The sequence below is a fragment of the Dipodomys spectabilis genome, unplaced genomic scaffold (genome assembly GCF_019054845.1).
Source record: "Dipodomys spectabilis isolate Male_0828 unplaced genomic scaffold, ASM1905484v1 ptg000034l, whole genome shotgun sequence".
In the NCBI taxonomy this organism is placed as follows: Eukaryota; Metazoa; Chordata; class Mammalia; order Rodentia; family Heteromyidae; genus Dipodomys; species Dipodomys spectabilis.
Genome location: NW_024870711.1, coordinates 3,978,092 through 4,001,954, shown reverse-complemented (window position 1 = coordinate 4,001,954; position 23,863 = coordinate 3,978,092). Strand labels below are relative to the sequence as shown.

The 23,863-nt window shown below is 38.9% G+C and overlaps 2 protein-coding genes across 4 annotated transcripts in view; both read left to right on the top strand.

Moving 5' to 3' along the window:
- The window catches only part of LOC122105767 (cationic trypsin-3), a 229,544-nt gene that overhangs the window by 205,648 nt on the left and 33 nt on the right, over positions 1-23,863 (top strand). Inside the window, exons 1-5 of one of the 3 annotated variants that reach the window (XM_042677064.1) lie at positions 9,956-10,063; positions 12,169-12,331; positions 13,033-13,286; positions 13,840-13,976; positions 14,435-14,597. In XM_042677064.1, coding sequence (XP_042532998.1) covers positions 10,024-10,063; positions 12,169-12,331; positions 13,033-13,286; positions 13,840-13,976; positions 14,435-14,584 — 744 coding nt within the window. In that variant the 5' untranslated portion in view covers positions 9,956-10,023 and the 3' untranslated portion in view covers positions 14,585-14,597. Of the gene's footprint in view, positions 1-9,955; positions 10,064-12,168; positions 12,332-13,032; positions 13,287-13,839; positions 13,977-14,434; positions 14,683-23,863 lie in introns of those variants that run through there. The other 2 variants (XM_042677063.1, XM_042677066.1) reach the window with 2 other exon arrangements.
- LOC122105780 (cationic trypsin-3-like) lies at positions 19,687-23,855 on the top strand. The gene is given in 6 exon segments (XM_042677075.1): positions 19,687-19,726; positions 21,269-21,301; positions 21,304-21,427; positions 22,243-22,496; positions 23,082-23,218; positions 23,689-23,855. Coding segments are annotated over 6 exon segments (738 nt in total). The 3' UTR covers positions 23,839-23,855.

The following is a 23,863-nucleotide window of genomic DNA, read 5'->3' as shown; positions in this document are numbered from 1 at the left end:
TGTTAGATAGTAAGGTCATGAAGTGGATCCTGAGATGGGGCCCAAGCTGGTCTGATTCCATTTTGAGCTTTGCCTTTGTTTCAGGGATTTTGGACACAATGGGCCTGGTTCCTGGAATGAAAAAAAATGCATCTGGTCCCCCTCCCCTTAACAATCTTGTTGTTGCCTTTTGCACATGCTTACAGTAAACCTCACCTTTTGCCCACCAAAAGGTAGACCCACCTTACCTGTTGAATTTGCGTGTCATTTTAAACCAAGGTGATGGGCTGGTTGAAACAGCCATTACAAACGGTAACCTCATTGGCCACCTGTGTGTGGTCTGGTATGACTGTACAATCCTTTGTGTGTGTTACGATCCCATTGGTCACCTGCATGTGACCAGGCTCGACCTCATGGATTTTGCCTTGAAAAACCAAATAATGGGGGCTGCTTGAGGTCTCAGTATCAGCTCCCGAGCCTGTGCTGCAGCCCTGACCTGTCAGTGTAGGAACCTTCTCAATAAAGTTGCTTCTTTGTTAACAGCTCTGTTGTGGTGGGCTCTGTCACTCCAGATGACTGGGTGGGCTTGCCTGCCTGAGTAGGGGTCTTCCTACTACAGTCACACTGCCTCTTTGCCAGTCACGCCTGTTGGGCAGGCTGTACATAGTGACTTCCTAGACACAGAACTGAGCCCCAGGTTTTGGCGGTTGCAATAGCAGATAGTAGCTGCCCTACAGAAATAACAGCTGCATTTCCCTTTCCTGCATGTGCTTTGCAATTCCCCACTTCCCCTTTAATGATAACATATACCCTCCTGGCTGCTTTGCATAGACCCAGGACAAGCCCACTAAGAGCTTCCTCTCCCCAACCCTCACTAATTCACAGAGGCCATCTGGCCCAGTCCATCAGATCCCTGCCCTGAAGTCAGCTGTGTGTGTCAATTCAAGATAATTCACTGCTGACTTGGTAGTCAGCTGACTTGGCTCCTCTGTTGTTGCTGGGAGGGATGGCAGAGGAATACAGCGCAGATGCGTGTGGAAGAAGAGACGCCAGAACGGAAGGTCTTGAGGGATTGAGCCATGAAACTGTGAAAGTGATCAATGCTGTGGAACCAGAGAAATCCAAGGTGAAAGAGATCTGAGTGTCTTTCGAGTCGTGTTGACTGCATTTCCCAAGCAGAACAAGGAGCAAAGCCTGAAGCCAGAGAGTTTTATTCCTTCCTTCAGCCCTCCCTGACCTTCGAACTCTGATCTCTTCCTTTCCTCTAAAGTTTCAGAGATGTCACAGCTCCTCCTAGTGGTCAAAGTAGCACATTGCCCTCATCTCAGACAACTCACCTCTAAGAGCATGACCTTTCAAAGTTGGGGGAAATGTAAGCCAGAGAGGCTTTTGAAGCCCCAAAGAAAATGTTTAATAACAATACGTACCAACTATTGTTAGAACACCAATGGCCGCCACCACTCTAAACACACTGGTTTAGAATGTTCTGCTTAAAAGGGGGAGGTGCAGTCAAGAACCCAAATGCACATCTCACAAAATTAAGAAGCGAGATGGAAGGAGTGGGTAGGGGAGGGATAGATGAGGGTGTGGACAGGGGTGACACTGGTGATGATATACTGTATTCATAAACCGCTTTGCTTAATGGAAGCTCCTTTGTACAACTATTTAAAGTTAATAATAAAAAATAGGTCAATGATCAAATTCAAATTGCTATAGACTCCCCAAGAATCTGATATACTAGGTTCCCTATTCTTGGCTCTGGAACAGTGCCTGACATGTAGTACCTGTTCAATACATTTTAAAATTTATTTTTCTAATTAAGTAAAAAATAGTTCAATGACCCGTCTGCTCTTCTAGATTTGCTTTATTAAATGGTATGTTTCAACCACTTTGTTTGTCCATGTTCCTAGTACCACCTCCTTCTCCCCTGCCAGTATTTACCTAATGCATACCTTAAAGTGCACCTTCCATGCTAGAAACAGCAGCTGCTATGGGTCCCATGCTTTTAAGCCCACCCCATGCTCCTTAAGGTTTCTTCCCTTGAGAGTGGGAGGGGGCGGTGCCTTGGATATCAGCCACTGTGTAAACATTCCAGCCACCTCCCATCCCTCTTCAGAGAGCTCCTCACCTCAGAACCACCACAGATGCTTTCTTCTCAGCACTGGAGATCTTTCCATGCTATGTTCTGGTCACCAAACATCTGTTGATGGTGGATTTGTACAAAGTTTCCAAAACAATGGAGACCCTGTGGATAGAGAAGAAATTTTTTTTATTAAAATAGCCTTTTAAAAAGAATATTACCTTTTTAAAAGAACATTAATTTCAAAATGAATATCACAGGTAGAGCTAATGCTGTGATAAAACAAGTCATTGTACTCATAAAGTGGCATGTTGATAAAAAAGTTAAAATCACTATATGATATCTGACAAATGATAAAAGTAAAGATCATTTGGGGTTGTAAGAGTTGGTAAAGGTGTTTTGAAGGAGAAAACTTTATGCCAGATCTTAGAGTGATCTAACCAGACCTATGCAGAAAGTAGTTCTTAGAACTATCTCTGCTGGATTGTACAAAAAAGGTCAGTATCTCTGGGCACTGGTGGCTCACGCCTGTAATCTTAACTACTCAAGAGGCTGAGATCTGAGGATTGCAGTTTAAAGCCAGCCTGGTCTGTGAGGCTCCTAACTCCAATTAACCTAAAAACTAGAACTGTGGCTCAGAGTGGTAGAGGGCTAGCCTTGCACACAAAAACAAAACAAAACAAACAAAAAAAACAACCCTCAGGGACAGTGCCCAGGCCCTGCCTTCAAGCCCCATGACCAACAACACAAAACAAAAAAGGCCAGTATCTAAATTTGATTATTATTTTCTGACATTCCATTTTCAACTTCATATAGCAACTTTTGAGATTACCCTTTAAGGTTTGTAACTGCTTGATAACATCACAAGCTAGACATTTTACTTTTCCTAACCCACTTCTTAGTGCATCTAAAATCCATGGTCTTCTGTTGGCTCTCACCTGTGGAGACCATTTACCTTCTTATCATTGCTCTTCTCATCCTGTGTTTCCAAGGAAAAGGACTGAGAACAAATAGGAGCTCTAAGAGGACAGTTTTTTGGTTCAACATAAAGAAGAAGAATTTTTTCAGCTGGATGATTAAGAAGGTACTGTGATCTCCTGGGATGAGATTTAAACATAAATCATTTTTGTCCAGGAGATTAAAATAGTTTTACTTGAAGATACAAATAGAGAAACCAAATTGCTCAACACTAGGCTATACTGAAAATATAACTATATCCATAAATACATACAGAATTTTATTGAAATTTAGACGTGTTCCAATGTCAATATGAAGCTGCTGAGTACATTAAACAGGGAGATAACACAATCTATGTTTAGTTTAGAATGATTACTTGATGTGGAGAGTGAGTTGAAGGAAAGTAAATCCAGAAAGAAGAGAGTGCTTACAGCAAGGTCTCAGTACTTCAGAAGGAATGATGTTTTCCTGAAGTAAGGCATAAATGAATGATTTGAAAGATTAACCAAGATTCCTTAAAGATGTGTCTGACAAAATGTTTAAGACTTGATATTTGAGAATATAGGTGCTGAGTAACATGAAGGGAGAAGGTAAGGAAGTCTCCATGTTTCGAATCTTGCTAGTTTAGTCTTTTTAAAGTCTGGCTAATTTTATACAAGCATTGATAGGAAATCTGGAAGAGGAAATCCTAATAAACTTAACTCCAGATAAACTGGAGATAAATGACCTTCCAGAGATTCCCATGTAACTTATAGACCCAGTTAGGGTACAATTGAGAATGGAGGGTGGCACTGTATCGGGACATCATTCATACACCAGAAAAATCCCTAGCAAATCAAGACCTGGAGTCAACCTACATTTAACATCAGTACTCCAGGCCGTTGCTGTGCTTGCCCTCTTCATCTTCCACTTTCTAGCTTCTTGCTTTTATACTAGGGTAAGAACCTAAGGAGACGTGCAGATGACAGTTTTTGGATTCTTTCTGCATTACTTCAGGCACACTGTACTATTGATCTACAATTATTTCCTGCGTGAATGGGTATTCTCCTTTAAGACAATGGGTTTTAGAGGGGATTTCACATGAAAAAATAAAGATCTAGAATCACTGAACATTTCCATGAGGCTCACTTGAAGGGTCATGGTAGATATTTTAAAATCTACTTCATAGCCAAAGCTTCAGAACAAAGCACAAAACCGATTCTGTTGTTGTTGTTTATCTTTATTCTCCTCTCTAGTGGTTTAATCTGTGACTGATGCAATGATGAATACTAGAATGTCGCTGCCACACCTAGAACAAACACATCCTTTTCTACCAGGTGTCACTGGCAGTGGATATTGTCAATAGCTCACTATTTCAGATCATAAGCGTGGTCACACAAGCTCACAGGGTAGAATTCAGTATAACCTGCGGGATTCCTTTCTGACTCTGAGACTGTCTGACTCACCCCACAAGGAGAGAAGGTCAAGGCATTGAGATAGAGGGACCATGGAGTAACTGTCCTGATGGCGTCTCCTTGAACCTCTGCTCATCCCTTCAGCAATTATCTCCCTTTCTCTTCTCAAGCTAACCGTTTTTTTCATGATCTGAATCCCAATCCTATGTCTTTTACTTACACCCAGTCTTTGAAGCTAGTTTCAGGTTGTTTCTCTGGGTGTATACCTGGATCTCTTCTGTTGTACTCATATTATTCTTTTCTCCCTTGGCACATTTCTGGAAACCTATAGTGTAACTGCTGACTGTTGACAGGAAACTTTTCTTAAAAAATGAGAGCATTTTTCCACTTTTGAAGAAAAATATCATGGAAATATCAACAAGTTCCATTCCAAAAACAAGGTCAATTGGGTTCCAGGTTTTATTCTCATTCTTCAACTTGATGAGCTCACTGGAAAGAACATAAGATTCATTTGACAGAATTTTCTCTTGGTGAATCTACATTCTCTAATAAATTTTCTCAAATCCTTCCTCTAATGACTGTCACTCCAAAGGAACAGAGTAGGAAACTGTAGAGTTCCAAGGTCCCAGTGAACAGAGGACAATTTGCTTATAGCCTTGTCCTTCAAAGGAGCTATGCATTCTTCTTGAAATAAAAGTCAAGTTTTTAGATGAGTATGGTGTCTCAAGCCTGTGATCTCAAGCCCAGGGAATAAACATACTCAAGACCCCATCTCAACCAAAGGCTTGATGTGGTGGCTCATACTTATGCTAGTTACAGGGGAAGCACAATGGCTGGCTCCAGGGGCATATGCCTCATATAAATGATCACATAATAGTATCATAGCTCAGGCCAGCTGTGGCATAAAGCAAGACCTATCTTGAAAACAACCCATGCAAAAAGAGGCTGGATTTCTGGCTCAGCTGGTAGAGCACCTATCTAGCAATGTAAGATCCCGAGTTCCATCCCTAATGCTTACTAAAAAAATTAAATTTTCTTCTGCTTCCAAAATGGCAATTTTTATAATTATAATAGAACAATGTTTAAGGAAACACATTCCATAAAATCAAGGCAGGTGTACTGAAGAGGGATGGAATGATGGAATGCAAGGCATTTATCCAAGCATAAGAAATTTTCCTGAGTTCCTATGTGCTCAGCATTATGTTAGGAAAACAAATATATTAGGCAGAGAATTGTCACTAAAAGGAATGTGAGGTGTGTTTTATATGTTCTTTCTCTATTTCTTCCGATTACAATGCTCTGTATCAACCTTCAGCTTTGCTTCAGTCTCGATCTCCTTGTCTGTGTTTCTTCTTATGGGCTTCTACCTTGCAAAATCTCTCTACCTCATGGTAGCATGTATACTTCTCTGATAGATCTTGATTTCTGACACACACACACACACACACACACACACACACACACACACACACACATATATATTTCTGCTTCTGTGATAAAATTTAACTCATATTTAATTAAGAGTGCTTCTTATGAATAGGAAATTTGAAGGAACAGAGTAATTTGAAGTAAATTCTAACAGACATAAGTAATCAGGCATCTTAAAATTATAATATGTGAATGAAAGATATTGCTTTATTTTTCCCATTATTCTTCTGTAACTATTAATTTCCCTATGGGCTATTAAAGTCCAGAGACCAAAAGAAACACTAGTGAAAGAATGAAATCTAGAAAGGTGTCCAGAAAACCAGATTGTTTTAGGGTTCCCCCCCCATATTTTATTGTTTCATCATACTTTGAGGCACATTCCATTTCCATTTACAAAATATTTATTTTTATTGTAAAGGTAATATACAGGGGGTTACCGTTACATAAGTAGGGCAAGGAGTACATTTCTTTTTGAACAGTTGGCAGCTCTTTCCTTATTTTCTCCAGATTTTCCCTCCTGCCATCCCCACCCCCCAAGCTGTATCGTTCGTTTTCAACATAGTGCCTAGTGAACGTCACTGCTGCATGGGTTCACCGGTTGTTCCTCCATTCCTGCGTTCCCCTACCCTCCCTCAGACAGATGAACTTACATACAAGACAAAAGGAACAAAGAAACATACTAAAAGCAGTATCTTAACCATGAATCATGAAATGCGTCAGTTCCTGAAACTAGCTATAAGCAGAAGCAGGAAATCCAGGCTTCAGTAATTTCCTTTCCAGTCCTGATATAGCTGAGTCGGTGGGTAGGTTCTGCTGCCTGCCTTGGTCAGTCATCAGAAGAGGTAGGTCTGAGGAACAAAGGCTCTCAAGTCAACTCACTGAAATGCTTTATAAGTTGTGGTCTGGTTCCTGAATGTCAGACTGCATTGCAAACCCTGCATTCTATTTCTTTCAAACTCGCTTCTGCACTGGCCTTGTCAATGTTTACTTTCATTCGCTTTCTTTCATTCTCCTAAACATTATTCAGTGCAAAGAGTAAGATATTTCTCCTAAGACTATTCATTTTATTTCAGGTCACTGGAATCAAGATACCACTCAAATTTAAGTCTTGATATAGGACATTAAAATGATTTCTTCCTACAGGGAAGACTCGATAAACTAGGACCTGAGGGAAATAACTGCTATGCAACTTGTTTTATGTTTATGTTTTTTTGTCAGTGTGAAGAATCAAACCTCAAAACTCACATATGAGAACTGTACCAGTGAGCCATACCCCCAGTCTAGTTTAATAAGGTTTAATTAAAATGCAGCCCATACTCCGTTATTTGCCTATTGTCTACAACTGCATTTATGTGCATCAACAGAGTAGTTATGATGAAGACTATACTGCACGTGCTTCTGAAACATTCGCAATCTGGTCCTTTGTGGATACCATTCACTTGCCAACAATTTAATGGAGAGAATCACATATGGCAAGAGTAGAAATCCCCAAACTAAGAGTACAGAAGAATCCAATGCATATCTTACAAAGTTAAGAAAAGTGAGCAATAGATGAGAATGTTGAAAGGCATGAACTGATCAAGAGCATTATATTCACAAACCACTTTGTTAAATAGCAATTCCTTCTTCATACAACTACTTGAAGAGAATATAATAAAAATAAGAGAAATATCCAATCCAGTGCCATCCTTGAACAATGTACTTAAGAAAATGTAGGTCTGTGCCAGGGCTCATTTCTCCTAAAAAGAGACTTTCTAGCACTAGCAGCGATTTTCTTATTAGAGAGAGATCAGTAAGTTCAGTGTAGGATAGACTCTCAGGTCAACATTAAGCTTGTTTCAGAAGCACTTACTATGTACTTCATTCTCTTTGGACATGGCTGCCTTGATTGCTTATACCACATGTTAAATGTTTTGTTACATTTTTATTTTCGCAAAGAAGTTTTATTTAGAATTTTTCCAGTCTACTGGAGTGGTGCAACGTCAGTGTGACCTCGGGGACTAGTACTACACTGGCGAGGAAAATGGCTGGAAAACTAAGGACAAACACAGTCCATAGAGGAAAAGAATATGAACTTGCTTTCAGAAGATCGTAACTCTTGTTCCTGCCAATACAAATGTTAACATATTTGCTGAAGCCCAATCAGACTTCAATTAAGACACAAGATCAAATAGTCTCCCAAGGCTACTAAGCCACGTGCATGGGAAAGAACGATAGCAAATACAGACTAATTAAATATATAAACACATATCTTGGGCTATCATGCGTCCAAAATTAGGATGAGAATAGAATACCAAACAATCCTTCTAAAATAAAGGCATATGAGAATTTCCCAGAGCTAAGCTGAGGAATGGGACCCCCTCACACAGAGAAACAAGGTCAGAGGTGGACATGCAAGAAAATGCACTAATATGACTAAGGACAGATATTGACATATATGGATATTGACATCTTCCTATGTATTCACAGCATCATATAGTTTAAATCAACCCCTCTCTTACTTTCTTATCCTTCCTCTCCCTTCTTCCCCTTCCATCTCTTGCCATCTCCTTTCATTTTCGTGACTTTCATTTTTTTAACTTCTTTATTGTAAAGATGCTGTACAGAGGGGTTATAGTTACATGAGTAATGAGTACATTTCTTGTCTAGCATTGTTACCAATCCTTTGTTTTTCTCCCACTATCCCTTCCCTCTCCCCATCCCCGCCCCTAAAGTTGTAAAATTTATTTCTGACATAGGGTGTTGCAAGTATCGTTGTTGCCATGGGTCATCCTGTATCCTTGTTTCAGCATTTTGTTATTTCCCTTCCCTTCCCCAAATCAGATAAATGTATATATAAGACTCAAGGCACCAGAATCAAAATCAGCGATTGCCAGGGATAAACAAATGGAAAAAGAAAAATGATTTCTTTATCTACTCAACAAATGAGAGAAATGTGTTACTTGATTCTATAGGGCTGTCTTCTTTCATCCAACAAATGGATCTACAATTCCATTTGTTTTCCAGAAAATGACACAATTTTGTTCACCTGTATTATTAAGTAAAGTTCCATTTTTGAAGCTACATGATAAGCTAAGATCAGGAAAATCACAGTTCCAGACCAAAAAATTAAATAAACCATGAAAGTCCATCTCAACAGAAAACCCTGGATGGGGTGGTATATAGCAGTCATTCATCTGATTATGGACCAGGCTAACCCAGATCCTTATCCACAGACATGGAAATATATTCCAAGATAAAAAAAACCAATTAAATCATATGTATGCATACACATTATATACATATATGTAAATATACACATACAAATGTATATGCATATTCATAGTATATAACTACATATATGTAAATATATGATTATATGCCTATGCATGTAAAACATTTAATTTTCATAGACATATACTTAGGATAAAATTTTGTTTACAAATAAAGCATAGTAAGAAATGAATAATAATAATAATAAAGAACAAACACAAAAATATACCTAATGAGAGTTATTCAAAAGTTGGGAGTTGTTTATTATTAGAAAGTTTCATTTTTTATTTTTGGTTCATTGTTGACTTGAGGCAACAATGAATAGTTTCTCTTAAGAAACTATGGAAGGCAAAACACAGATAAGGGAAACTTCAATATATGTACCCCTGACATATAATAAGCTCTAGACAAACGCAAGTTATTGTCTTGTTTTACATTCACCTTTTCATTTATCATTTCCCACTATTATAATTTTACTTTCCTCAGGAAATAAGTCATTTCTACTGATAATAGCAACATGGAAGAAGATCAGTGCTTCCCTAAAGCGAAGTATTTAATTGTGAATAGGACAATATCTTAATCTCCAAAGATTCCAGGTTTAGGAAGATCCTCAGGAATGAATTCACCATTGAGGCGATGCAGTGCCTCCGCAGTTTGTCTGGGAATCTGGGAACCTGTACCTTCAATCCAACACAATTTCCTACTATGGGTAATAGCAATCACCAGATGTCTTTGTTCCTTCGATTCCCATAACTGTCTAAAAAACTGCTGATACTGAACTTTGATTCTGACTTATCTTCCATCCATCATAGTTTCCAGTGATATCACCATTCTGGCACCTATAGCCATGGGTGTCAGTGATAAATCTGGTGTATAAATAGCTGTGGAAGAAAGCCTTCATTCTATTGCACAGTCCAGATCCACTGAGCAACCATGAAGACCTTCATCTTCCTTGCTTTCCTGGGGTTTGCTGGTGAGTGTCTCTAATAAATAAATATCAAGTTTATAAGTAAGTTTGTGCATTGTGCTCTGGATAAAACAATGATGGTTGAATACAGGCTTTGTACATAAGTAGCTTAAAATGTTCAAATAGGTTTGAGGAATGGATAAAGTGGTAGAGTACCTGCTTAGCAAACACAAGGTCCTGAGTTCAAACCCCAGGACCATCAACCAAAGAAGTTTCCATGACAGTGCATAATGAGGTTGTATACAGAAAGCTAAATCTCCTTTGTCAAAGGACAATTGTAATGCTGAGGAGCAACTCAGAGTACAGGGCACAAGGAAGAAGGAGTTTCCCTGAACTTCCAGGTAAAGTTTATAAATTTGGAGAGAAATAGAAGAGTCTATTTTTTTTTTAAATACAGAAAAAGAAAGAAGAAGAAACATTGCTCTTGACCGTTCTAGAATTTGGAGTTACTAATTGAAGGTGATCTATATACTTTAAAGAAGAACATCATCAACCTCTGAATCTCCTGAACTCTAAGGGCTGGTTACTTAGCCAAGGAAATGTAAAATACAAAACAGGAATCTATTTATTATACATAATTATGTACAATATGTAATTACATCATGTATAATAAATTATATATATATATATATATATATATATATATCTGTTTTGCAATAGGGTTTTCTTATATTGCTAAGGGTGACCTGAACCTTGCCATTTAGCATAAACTCATGATCCTCCTGCTTCAGCTTCCAATGTGCTGGAATTATAGGTGTACCTCACTGCTCCAGTTGCGTTATAATCTCTTTACTAATAAAATCTTCATGGTATACACTCGCACAACATTCCATTCTTAAACTATTTTTTAAAATGGCTATTTCTATTTGAGGCTGCCAAGTTTTAGATGACTAAAACGTAATCTGAATGTTTCACAAATCTAGCCAATATAAATTTGATATCTCTTGTCTATCTGTCTACAAGCCTGGAAATATCTTTGTTAAAATTACGTTGCAATATTGAAAAAATGAGCCTCATAAAATATAATATCAGACTTCATAAAAAATATTGATATCGGTGGGTACTACTTGCTGAATACATTAATAAATATTGGAAATATTATTGGTACATGGCAAACAGAAGATGAATATTTTAATATTCTGTAAAATGATTTAATGCAAATTTCAGGCTAGAATCAAAGAAGAACTTGAGGAAAACAAGTAAAGACCTCTAGCTTCCTTCTGAGCTAGAATATTCTCAGGAGGAGGCTGGGAAGGTTTTCTGTTTTGGTACTTTAAGATCTGGTTATGCCATATCACTGTTTCATTCACAGACACAGGACAGTGCAGTCACAGCAAAGTTCTCTCCATACGTTCATGACCACAGAACGGTGTCCCATGTAAAATAAATTCTTTAGATCCTCAGGTTGTAGCAGCCACATAATAATTGTGAAAAGAATCTCTGATCTTTTTGCTTTTTGGTTTAGGGAAATGTGTGTGTGTGTGTGTGTGTGTGTTACCTTTGTAAGAATACAATATGTTATTCAAATTCAAATTATCAAATGAAATTGTTAGATGTTATGAACAGTGATATAAAAAGGATAGATTTTTGAAAGTATAAAATAATGAGATTTAGAAAAAACAACCTTAAAACTACCATTTCCTAATTATGTGAAACAACAGAGTGTTGTTAGCGCTTTTCTCATGATTCTGCGAAACCTTCACGAATAGAAATTGAATGATGGATCCATTTTAAGAGAATGCGATAGTTTGAATGTGAAATACCCTCAACAGGATCATGTGTTCTAGCCTAGGTCTGCAGCCAGTGGCGCTATTTTGGAAGGTTCTGGAAACTTTAGGAGGCAGAGCCTCCTAAACTAGAGGGAGTAGCTCACTGGCAGAAGAAGGTTCTTTGGTGTATGTCATCTCTGGCTTCTTCCTGTCCCTCTCTGCTTCCTGGCTGCCATGTGTTGAACAGCTCAGCGCTGTCACACTCTCCATGCTTGATGTACCAGAACCTCTGAAACTGCGCACCCAATTACATCCTTCCTCCCTTGGTTGTTTCTGTCAGGTATTTTGCCACAGTGGCACCAAAAGAACTCATACAGAGAGTCCCCATGTTTTCTCTGACAGTGGCCCTCCCTGTTGATGATGATGACGACAAGATTGTCGGGGGCTATACCTGTTCGAAGAATTCCGTCCCATACCAGGTGTCTCTGAATATTGGCTACCACACCTGTGGAGGCTCCCTCATCAACAATCAGTGGGTGGTGTCTGCAGCCCACTGCTACAAATCGTAAGTTACCAGCTTTCACATTCCCAGAGTCTAAGAGCTATCTCCTCACCAAAGAAAGATCAGGACAAACTATAGAGTTAAGTAATGGGTAAAGCCTTCAGCATCTAAGAGCCTGATTATTATTCCTTTAACGAGTGTATGTTGTTCTGAGATTCATTTAAATGGAGCTCACTAACATCTCCATAAGTAATGATACAAAGGACATGAAGGACAAAGCTTTGCTAATCAAGTGTCCCTAGAAATAGCATGAGAACATGGATCATTATACAACCCCAATAGTCAGAGCTGAACCACAGGGAAAGGAGATAGGGAGACAATGAAACACATTTGATTTCCACTAACACGTGAATTAAGCAAACATTTTCTGCTGTTTCTGGCATCTGCCTCATTTTCCTATGAAACTCAGGGATCTCAGCCAGAGGAGATATGTTCAGCCTCCACCCATCCCCTCTTCACTCACAATTCTTTTGTAGGGGTCCTTTGGTTCCCATTTCTAGCCCTTGGAATTCTAACACTATGTTCACTAGGAATACTTACTTAACAAGTTCTCTAGTGAGCACCACAGGTGGTAGTATACAATGCTACCTTGAACTGCACCATAAAGTGTTTATGGTTACCATTGGGAGCTTGCGGGGGTGAGAGGGGAGAGAGAAAGGAGATCAAATCAAATATATGAGAAACTTTTAATTTTTAAATTCCAGCAAGATCCAGGTACGACTGGGAGAACATAACATCGACGTCGTTGAGGGCGATGAACAATTCATCAATGCAGTCAAAATCATCAAGCACCCCAAATACAAGTCATCTAACAATGATAATGACATCATGCTGATTAAACTGAGCTCAGCTGCCACTCTTAACTCTCGAGTAGGCACTGTCTCTCTGCCAAGATCCTGTCCATCTGCTGGTACACAGTGCCTCGTGTCTGGCTGGGGCAACACCCTGAGCAGCGGCAGTAAGTATGACCTGAAAACCAACTAGAGAGTGTAAGAGTACTGGAGATGAGAGTTAGTCAAAATCAGGTAGTCTAAATCATCCCACAGGGCAAGGTTGGTTCAAGAATTATTTTGGTCCTCAGTAATCTTAGACTTACACTAATTAAACTGAGAAAGTTCACTTTGCTGAGGCCAGGCAAGAGACAAGAAATAGGAAGAAATAGGAAGGGTAGATGGGATACAGCTGAAATGCAATTAGTGATATGCTGAGAACTAGAAACAGCAGATGTAACAGCACAGAGTTTATGGCATTCAGAGCTTCCTAATGCACATAAAGTCTCTGATTTGGGATCTATGGGTGCTGATGCTAATGTCAAAGAAAGAACAATAGAGCAGAAGTATTTGGAAAACCTTCCTGAACAAAAAAAAACAGCAACCACAAAATGTCTTCAAAATCAGAGGTCATTAGCACAGTGGACGGAAAGACATTTTATTAAAGAAAGGAGGTAGAGTGTGAAAGAAGTTTCCAGAACACTGTGGCTAACCTTCCATTTTCATTCTTGTGCATACCAGCCAAATATCCCTCACTTCTGCAGTGTCTGAAAGCACCTGTCCTGTCTGACTCCTCCTGCAAAAGTGCCTACCCAGGCCAGATCAGCAGCAACATGTTCTGTCTGGGCTTCCTCGAAGGTGGGAAGGATTCCTGCCAGGTGAGTGTCTTTGCCCTTCTCCATCCTGTTTCTGCTTTGAAACAGAAAAGACTATAAAATAGTCTCTGGGACTGTAAGTTGAGGCTTGCTATAAATTATAAATTGTCTCTATGATAATGCTGTTGGAATTAAGGGAGAAACAATGGAAGATGGCCTGCAAACATTACCCCTAAGTGCCCATCTCAGGAATAATATTATTTAATGGAACTTTTGGGAAAGAGATAGAGGTATTGGGATATCTTTAACTATAGCAGGGCTTTACCTCTTCTTGGTCAAGTCAGCCTATGAAGGAAGAGGAAGAAAAACAGGGACAGAGTCAGGAGTTGGAATGATGGAATCATATAGGCATATAGATGGTTCTTTACAATTGGTCCTAGGTTAATGGAGGAACACTTTGGCTTCCGTTCTAGTATCCAGACATAAACCAGTGCTCTCACTATCTTTTCCATCTTGTTCAGGGTGACTCTGGTGGCCCCGTGGTCTGCAATGGACAGCTCCAGGGTGTTGTCTCCTGGGGCTATGGCTGTGCTCTGAAGGGAAAACCCGGGGTCTACACCAAGGTGTGCAACTACGTGAACTGGATTCAGCAGACCATCGCTGCCAACTGAGCACCTCCCTCTCCCCGTGGTCTGTCCCCTGTAGTCAATTAAACTGCTCTATTCATGAAGTCAACATCTAAATAAAAGCATTTTGTTCGGTTCCATAACTGCCCAGGTCTGGTGATTGCTTGGGATTGGTTGATAAAACTTACTCATAATTGAAAAAGTGAGCTCAAGAATTGAACTTTCTATGGAGACAGTTTGAAAGGCTTAATATTCCACTCAAATATAATTAGATCATATAATAGATACATTTTTATAAGACTGCCAACATACATACTTGATTAAAGTTCTGGGGGTTCTGCTTTGGGTTTTTATTTTGGTTTCATTCATTGTTGAGATAGGGAATGCTATGTAGTCCAGGCTGGTCTGGACTTTCAATCTTCCTGCTTCTCCCTCCTATTTGCTGTGATTAGAGACATGTATCAGCATTCTCAGCCTGGTCATAGTTTGGTTGCTGAGGATTTGATCTCAAGACCCTCTCTGGGAATGGACCTGTCTCAAAATACAAAGTGAAGGGAATGGGGATGTTACTTAAGTGGTAGAAGGCTTGCCCGATGTATTTGAAGCTTATGGTTCAACCCAAGTACCACTAAAGAAATGGTGATTAACATTTTAACAATCCAATGGGATTTCTCTGCAGCCAAAGGATAGAAAGTGTCAGACAGGCAAAAGGATTAGGGGTGATAATGACAATTTCTAAGGAATTTCTCTTACAATAAAGCTATGAGATCAGGACTATTACATACAGACAAGGTTTTCACTTCTGGGTTTTAAGTGTGGTAAGAAATGATTTAGAGCTAGAGTCTTTGAGTTGACTACCAACTTTTGAGTTGCACCTTTTACAGTTATATATAAGGAATATCCACATTTAGCTGCTTATGCAAAGGTTCACCTTTTAAATAGAGAGTATGCATGCTTGGTAGTAGTTTTATTAAACTTTTGTGTGTATGTATGTGTGCCAGAACTGAGGCTTGAACTCAGGGCCTGGGGGCCTTCCCTTAGCTTTCTTGGCTCAAGGCTGGCAAATCTATCACTTGAGCCACAGCTCCATGATCTTGCCCTTGAAATCTGCTGCTAAGTGAGAATGTGGATAGAGAACTGAGTCATTTTATGGAGACATTTAGAAAGACCCCTTAGAATGTCATTAAATAGTATTTGGTAATTTCTTAGCATCAGATATTTTTTTAAAAATGTTACATTGCACAGTCGGTGAATTATTTTATGGCAGATCATATCTTCATAACTCAGAGTACATTCTGACACTAAATGGGAGACAGTGAGAATCAAATTCTGAGAAGTCATTCATAGTTCATAAATGAGCTATGACAAACTTGTGATGGAATGTGTGTCCTCATGGTATTCTTCACTTCATCTGAAACTCTTCTGAGGCTCAATAACAAAACACTCCATGTCAATAACAGGTTTCTAGAATTTTTCAAGGTCTTGCCTTGCTATGCTTCTTAGTGTTAGGAAACTGAGTGATGAGTGTTAGGAAAGATCAAACGCAGGAGACAAGAGAAAGAAGGCAGAGGCCTCAACAGACCAGAACAGGCTTCAATCATGGCTGCAGAGGGCCAGGGAGCGGGGAGCAGGGACGGCTTGGGCTTTTATATATTAAGGGTTCCTTTTGAATGTCTTGTAGCTGTAGCTGACTGTCTCATGTCCTTCCAGCCGCGTCAGTCAGTACATTTTCAGGTAAGGTTGGGATGAGCTGAGTTATGAGAAGCAAGCCGGTTCCCATTGGAGACATCGCTACATACCCTCTGCATTCGTTCTATTCCAGCTCTTCTGTGTGGCAATACCTCTAACTCAAATGAGTTTAGCATTCCACACTAACATTCTTTGTGCACCCTGTGTGACCAATTTCAAACCATGCTTACTATCAGCACCACTGCTCATCAAGAAAAGTTGTATTTCAGACCTGACAAGGGAACTGAGGTACATGCAAGACTGGAAATCAGAGCAGCTCCCAGTGATGAAAGGCAACAGGTCCAACAGGTCATTTGTGCTTGCTGCCGTCCAGTAGCAACACGTCAGTGGTGTCTCTTGATATATGTCTGTTATTTAAAGAATAACTAGCCATTTGGCCATGCTTGGGTTTGAATTCCAGGCCTAATGTTTACTAGGCAGAACCAAGATTCATAGGCATTATCAGAATACCAATTTTCACTAAAGAAAATTCAAGGAGAAATCAATTGTTTGTAAAATTATTTCCATCAGAAAAATAACCTTAAGAAAATGTCTGTGTATGGGGCAGGGAGGCTTGGAAGGGATGGGAAGGGGAAACAAAGGAGGAGGCTACAATGCTTGATAAGAAATGTACTCATTATCTTGCCCATGTAATTGTAACCCTTCTGTACAGTTTTTTCACAATAAAAAAATAAAACCACTTTATACAATAAAAAAAGAAAATGTCTGTGTATAGCCAATTATGCAGATCAACTATGTTAGCATGCATGGGAATGATGGCTTCTTAAAATTTCATGCTTTTTAGAATGCATCTCCATAAGACACTTTATAAATTGGCCCTAAGAAGCATTATTATTAATTATTATTACTATTAATAGTAGTATTGGATGATTTGAATTTCTGTAGAAATTCCAAAGTTATTTCTATGTAAAACAGACAACTATACAGTTTATCAAGCATTCCGATTGTCTTAAACATTTAGATACAATAATACAAAATAAAATCAAGGTGATTAATTTTTTTAAAATAAGTTCTGCTTTGTCTTTTAATCTACACACTTCTCTTGATACCGCCCTTTTTGGTTCCAAAATTTCTGATAAATTGTGTTTTCATTTTCATTTCATTCTAGGAATTTATTTTTCATTCCTCTGCTCCATTATTTATTTCTCCAGTGACAAACTGACAATTCCAAAGGAAATTATTCAGTATTTAGTTTTGTTCTGTTGTGGTCTGATTAAAAAAAAAAAAAAAACAGGTTGTCATTTCAACTTTCTTCTACATGTTAAGACTTGCTTTATGTGCTAAAATGTGATCTATCCTGGAGACATTCCCAGGGGTTGCTTAGAAGAAAGTATTCCATGGCTAGTGGATGAAATATTCTATTCATGACTAGTGAGTCCGTTTTATCTATAGAGCCATTAACTTTGAAGTTCCTTGTTGAATTGTGTTCTATACGTTTTGTCACGGAGCCCTGAGGAGTTTCAGACAGACACGTCAATTAACCGCTCTTCATGGCTTGGCACAGGCTTTTAGACCTACATCCCTATCCTTTTTGGTTCAGGGATAGGACATAGTGCCACTGGCAGCTATTGTGCTTGAGTACGTTCCCAGCTCCGATATCCTGCATCCTGGCAATTGTGGACGTTATCCTTTCTGGCTGTCATCTGAGAAGATTCAAGCTGGGGATTAATAGACGCTGAGATAGCTCAAATGGCTGCCACAGTTGTGCTTGTGACTGAGCCTTGTGTTTTCCCTGTTTTTGCTTCCTCTCCTCTGTCTGGTCCCAGTACTGAAAACATGGAAGGTAGTCTGTACTAATTGTCTAGAAGGACTCCTGCAACCCAAAGAAAGCTTCTGAAGCCTTTGCCATACATCAGGAACTGGCCAAATAATAAAGTAGGTTCTCAGAATTATTTTACTTTGATAAGAGTCAGGTCTACATGAGTATACTTCCTAAGGTAGTTTATAATCGTAACCTTAAAGAGGTCTAGATTCTCATTTTGTGCCCAAGTTGCTCTTTTACAGTGTCAAAGCCAGTCTGCTGGTTGCCACATTTTCTCATATACTCCAGGAGATGCTATATTATTATTAAAACATCCTACTTACCATGATTTGATCCGCAGTCCCAGGGAAATCAGTATTATTTACTGCGTATGTCCATTATGCAAAGGCCCCGAGGGAGGTAGGCCAAGCAGCAAAGTGCCTCACTCAAACTTCCAACATTTGTAATGAACGTGCAGTTAGTTGATGCGCAGTAAATCGCTTCCACAGCAAGCACAATGTTAGTTCAGTTGCATTGCCAATGGTCAAGAATGTCATATTACCTTGGTAAGAGCTCAGACTCTGAAGCCACATTTCCTATGTGGGAATCTTGATTATTCCACGTGATTTTTGTACAGTTTCATGGTTTACTTCTCATACTTTTGGTGCCTTTAATTTATAAATTAGCCGTATTAACAGTTTAACAACAACAATAGAATACCAAATATTGCAATGTGGCACAATAATTAGGTTTGCTATTTGCCATTTTGTTGTTTATTTGTTCATTTTATTTGTGGAAGAGTCTTGACTTATTGCCTTGAACTTCCTAAGTAGACCAGGCTGGGCTGAAAGTGGAAATTTTCTTGCTTTAGCATCCTACGAATAGGAATTACAAACAAGTACCACTACACCTGGCATTAGTTATTTTAAACTTACAGATTAGTTGTTTCTAGAATTTTCCACTACCTAACTTTATTTCACAAAGAACTGTGGGTAACTGAACACATGGAGAGTGGAACCAAATGTAAGTATAATAAAGACCTAAGACATATGATAAGGTCTAGATAACAGTGAGTTGTTATCATTGTTTATCACTTATATAAATATTATCATTATTATCACTTCCCCTCCCAATCTAATTTCAAATTAGAAAAATATTTTTATCAGGTTAATTAGTTGTTCCAATTAATAATAAAGTTAATTTACATAACCAAAACTGATCTAAGACAAAGTGTTTATAATAGTGAGACCGTTGATGTGTATAAAACACAAGGGTTTTAGAATCAGGACAATCCTTAGAATAAAAGTTCACTTCTGAGACAATCAAGAAGGTAAGATTTTTGTCTGGGAATATGGAAACATTCAGCTCTGTCCTGTGACCTCATTTTAGCTTATTTTCCTTTCATTAAGAGCAATGTCTATCAGGTGGGTTTATTACTTCCATTCCCATAACCTTCAGGAAAGGTGGGAAGACATGGATATTTAAATTCTGTTCTGAAGAGTTTTCCATCTGTCACAGATCTGAAATCTAAATTTAGATTTCTGAGATTCTGATGAAATCACCTGTCTGGCATGAGTTTCAGTGACAAAGCTGAAGTATAAATAGATGTGGAGGAAAACCTTCAACCCATTACCCAGTTTGGGTTCTCTGCGAAACCATGAAGACCTTCATTTTCCTTATTTTCCTGGGAGCTGCTGGTGAGTCTCTCTAAGGAATGTGTCAGTAGATGTCTGAATTGGATGTAAGAGTTGGCTTTGCACTTGAAGAAAATAGCAGTGGTTATTGATTATAGGCCCACAGGCAAGAAGCTTAAAACCTCAAAGCGGAATAAGTTTGTTTTGTATGAGGAAGTTCATGATCACCAGAAATGATTCAGAGTAGAGGGTATAAAGCAACAGAACTTGTCCTGAACTTTCAGGGTTATTCTGTAAGTTAGGAAGGGAAGGGAAAGTATAGTCTACATCTCAGAATGCTTGCTTTTGACCTCTATAAAAACGTGGAGTTAATAATAAAAAGTACTCTGTAGGTTTTGATTATTAAAACCTTTGTCTCTTGAGTAGTCACAGGCTTTTTATTTGGGCTAGAGGTTCCAAAAAATTAGAAGCATTTCATTCCTGAATTCTATGGGAAATTGACTTAAGGTCTTCCTACTAAATAGGCAGGTACTCTACTACTTAAATTAAGCTTTCAGACCTGTTGTTTGCATTTTGTTTTAGAGATAGAATGTTGCCAACTTTACCTGGACTGGCTCCACGCTTTCAATCCTCCTACCCCTACTTCCCAGTAGCTTGGATTAATTACAGTCCTGTCTCACCACACTAGGTTTGGGTTGTGTTTTAAGACAACTTTGCCAGTGAAATCTCTCTGGTATGAAGGTACATGTGACTATTGTGAGTAAAAGAGAAATGACAAATATTTTTAAGACTTCTAAAGTTTTGCTACTAAAATTTAATATTTTTCCTACGCTGAACAAATACAAAGTCAACTGATCAGTATACATGATGAAAACCTTTTTTCCTAACATCATTTAAAGCTGCTGGGAAAGTTGGACTCCTATACTATAGTTGAAGCCTTTGGGAGTTGTAAGAAAGATCGTCAGGTATGTGGGCCATACCTCAAATAGGGAATTCATTGATACATAGTGGCAAGGTAACTGGGATGAACAAGGGGAATTTGGAGGAGAGAAGTCTTAAAATGACTAGTCAAATAATTTAATGAAACATTAGTGCCAAAGATGGAAAATCAAGAAATAAAGATTCAAAGCTACCAGTTTGTATGGCCCAGAATATAAGCCTCCATTTTGTGTTGATTGCAAATCAACACACCATCAGCTGGCACCAACACACATCACCAAGATTAGTGTAAAACTTCTACATATTTGCCTGGCTCTCAAACAGAGTTCGAGGAGGGGTAGTGAAATATATTTATTCTCTAAATAATTTCTGATCTTTTAAAGTTTGTGTGTGTGAGTTGGTGTTGTATGTAAAATGATACATAAATAGTAAATATAAACAGTACATTTTATAAATGTATCTTTATTTATAGTGAAATAGGAAGGGAATACATTCAAGGAATGGTATGATAAATGATTATTTTTAATTGTTTTTAAAACCAACATTTTCCTGATCATGTGAAAGAAATAAATATTATCATGTCTTTTGCCCTGCAAAAACATCATAGTATATGAAGAGACCATGATGGATCTGTTTAAAGGAGAGCTCCCAACTTTTCTCTGACAGTTGCTCTCCATACTGAGGAAGATGACAGGATAGTAGGGGCTACACCTGTGCGAAGAATTCCCTCCCCTCCCAGGTGTCCCTGAGCGCTGACGGCCACATATGTGGGGGCTCTCTCATCGGTGGCCAGTGGGTCTTGTCTGCAGCCCACTGCTATGAACAGTGAGTAACGGATATTCCTATTGCTATGCTCTAAGACCAATTTGTCCTCTGGGGAGCATTTGGAGAAAATGTTGAGTTATGGATGATGGATGAAGCATTCAGATTCTTAAGAGCTGAAACTAGTGCTAAAGACATAAAGCACAAAATTGGATGATGAAAGATCCCTGGGTATAATTAAGAAGCTAAGCCAGGTTAATAGTCATATCTCATCCAAGACAATGGCCTATGGAGATGGTAAAATGCATGATGTATGAAATACATGAAACACAAACATTATTGGTCCTGATATAGATACCTGATACATATGTGTGCATATATATGTATGTATATATACACATCTGTATATGCATATATATGCATATACAGATGTGTATATACAGATGTATACACATATATATGCATGTATATATACACATATATGCACATACATGTATATATGTGCCTGTGTGTATACACACACACACTGTTTTGATTCCTGAGTCATCTACCTAAGACTGAGTGACCTCAGCCAAAAAAAAAAATCAAGTACTGATGGATCACCAGTTCCCTATTTATCTATCCACAGTTGTTTTATACAGTAGTTATTTTCCCATTCCTAGCTTTGGAACGGTAAAGGGTGGGATATGAATCTTGACTAACAATGACACTTACCAGAGTAATTCTCTAACCTGCATTGTGCCTGACAGTGCATACTACTTCCCAGAAATGCATAATTACCTGTGTGACTGAATGACTGTGTATTTTGTTCACATTGATGATTGGGGATTGAAGAAGGGAAACAGATCCATTAGACAACTTTTAATCTTTAAATTCAGCCGACTCCAGGTACATTTGGGAGAACATAACATTCATGCCATTGAGGGTGATGCACAATTCATTGATGCAGCCAAGATCATCCCACACCCTGAGTACAAGGAAGACACCATCGACAACGACATCATGCTGATTAAACTGAAGTCACCCGCCACCATCAATTCTCGTGTGTCCACTGTCTCTCTGCCAACATCCTGTCCATCTGCTGGTACTCAGTGCCTTGTGTCTGGCTGTGGCAACACTGTGAGCAATGGCTGTAAGTGTCAGAAAGTATCAAGTGGGAGAATGCTGGGAGTGAAAGCGATGCCTAGGGTCGGCTGTTAACTGAAACAAGCAAGGTTCCTTTGCTGAGGCCATGTAGGAGACACAGCAAAAATTAACTGCCATAAAAATATAAGGCATTTAACTGAAGTGTATTATAAGTGGACAGAAAACTAGGAATAGAGAAAATAAATAAAAGGGAAGCTAAGAGTTTCACTGATCTCTGAGACAGATGATAGATGATAGTAGGTAGGTAGACAGACAGACAGACAGCTAGCTAGCTGAGTAGATAGATACATATATATATATATATACATACATACATACATACACACATACATACATATATACATATATTAGATAACTACTTGGTTGAGAATAAAATATATTGGGGCATTATAACTGGGAAAACTGAAACCAGTGATCAACTAGCACAAAGTTGAGTAGTACTATTTGAAGAACTCTTTGGTCAACGAAGAATCTGCCAAATTAAAAATCACTGGCAATTGGAAAGAAAAAATAGATGTCTAGTGAAGGAGGGGAAATCATGCTCTTTCATTTTGACACTTGTGTTCAATAGTCAACTTGCCTTCACTCCTGCAATGTCTGGATGCTCCTGTCCTGTCTGACACCGTTTGCCACAAGGCCTACCCAGGCCAGATCACCAACAACATGTTCTGTCTGGGATTCCTGGAAGGAGGAAAGGACTCTTGCCAGGTGAGTTTCATCAATCATCATCAAATCTCCTTATCCATGCTAGTTCTCATTTTTGAAATACCCAAGGTTGTCCATCTTTCCCTGGACCTCAGTCTGAGTGGCAGGGCAATGTTTTGAGATAAATAATAAGTTTTCCATATGATGATTAGAGCTAAGGGTAAAGAGCCATGAATGGTGTTAGGTTGGGAATTCTTGTGGAATGGATCCCCCAGGAAGGTGGAGAGCTAGTAGGATCACATTAAATCTCAAAATTATCATGTATTGTTGGCTCATAATAGAACGAGGAAAGACAAAAAGAAGGAATGATAGACCTAGAAGAAGGAGATGGAAGGTTGGATTTGAAGATAGAAGAAGTGTTTCGAGGAGCATCTGTAGCCTGTAGAGATGACCAAAAGATGTAGGGAACCACCTTAAATCTCATTTCCCTCCTGAACATAAAGAGCTCTGGTTGTCTTTTCCTTCCTGTGTAGTATGACTCTGGTGGCCCTGTGGTATGCAATGGACAGCTCCAGGGTATCGTCTCCTGGGGCCACGGCTGTGCTCTCAAAGGAAAACCTGGGGTTTACGCCAAGGTGTGCAACTACCTGGACTGGATTCAGCAGACCATCGCTGCCAACTGAACCCCTCTCTTTCTTCACAATCCCT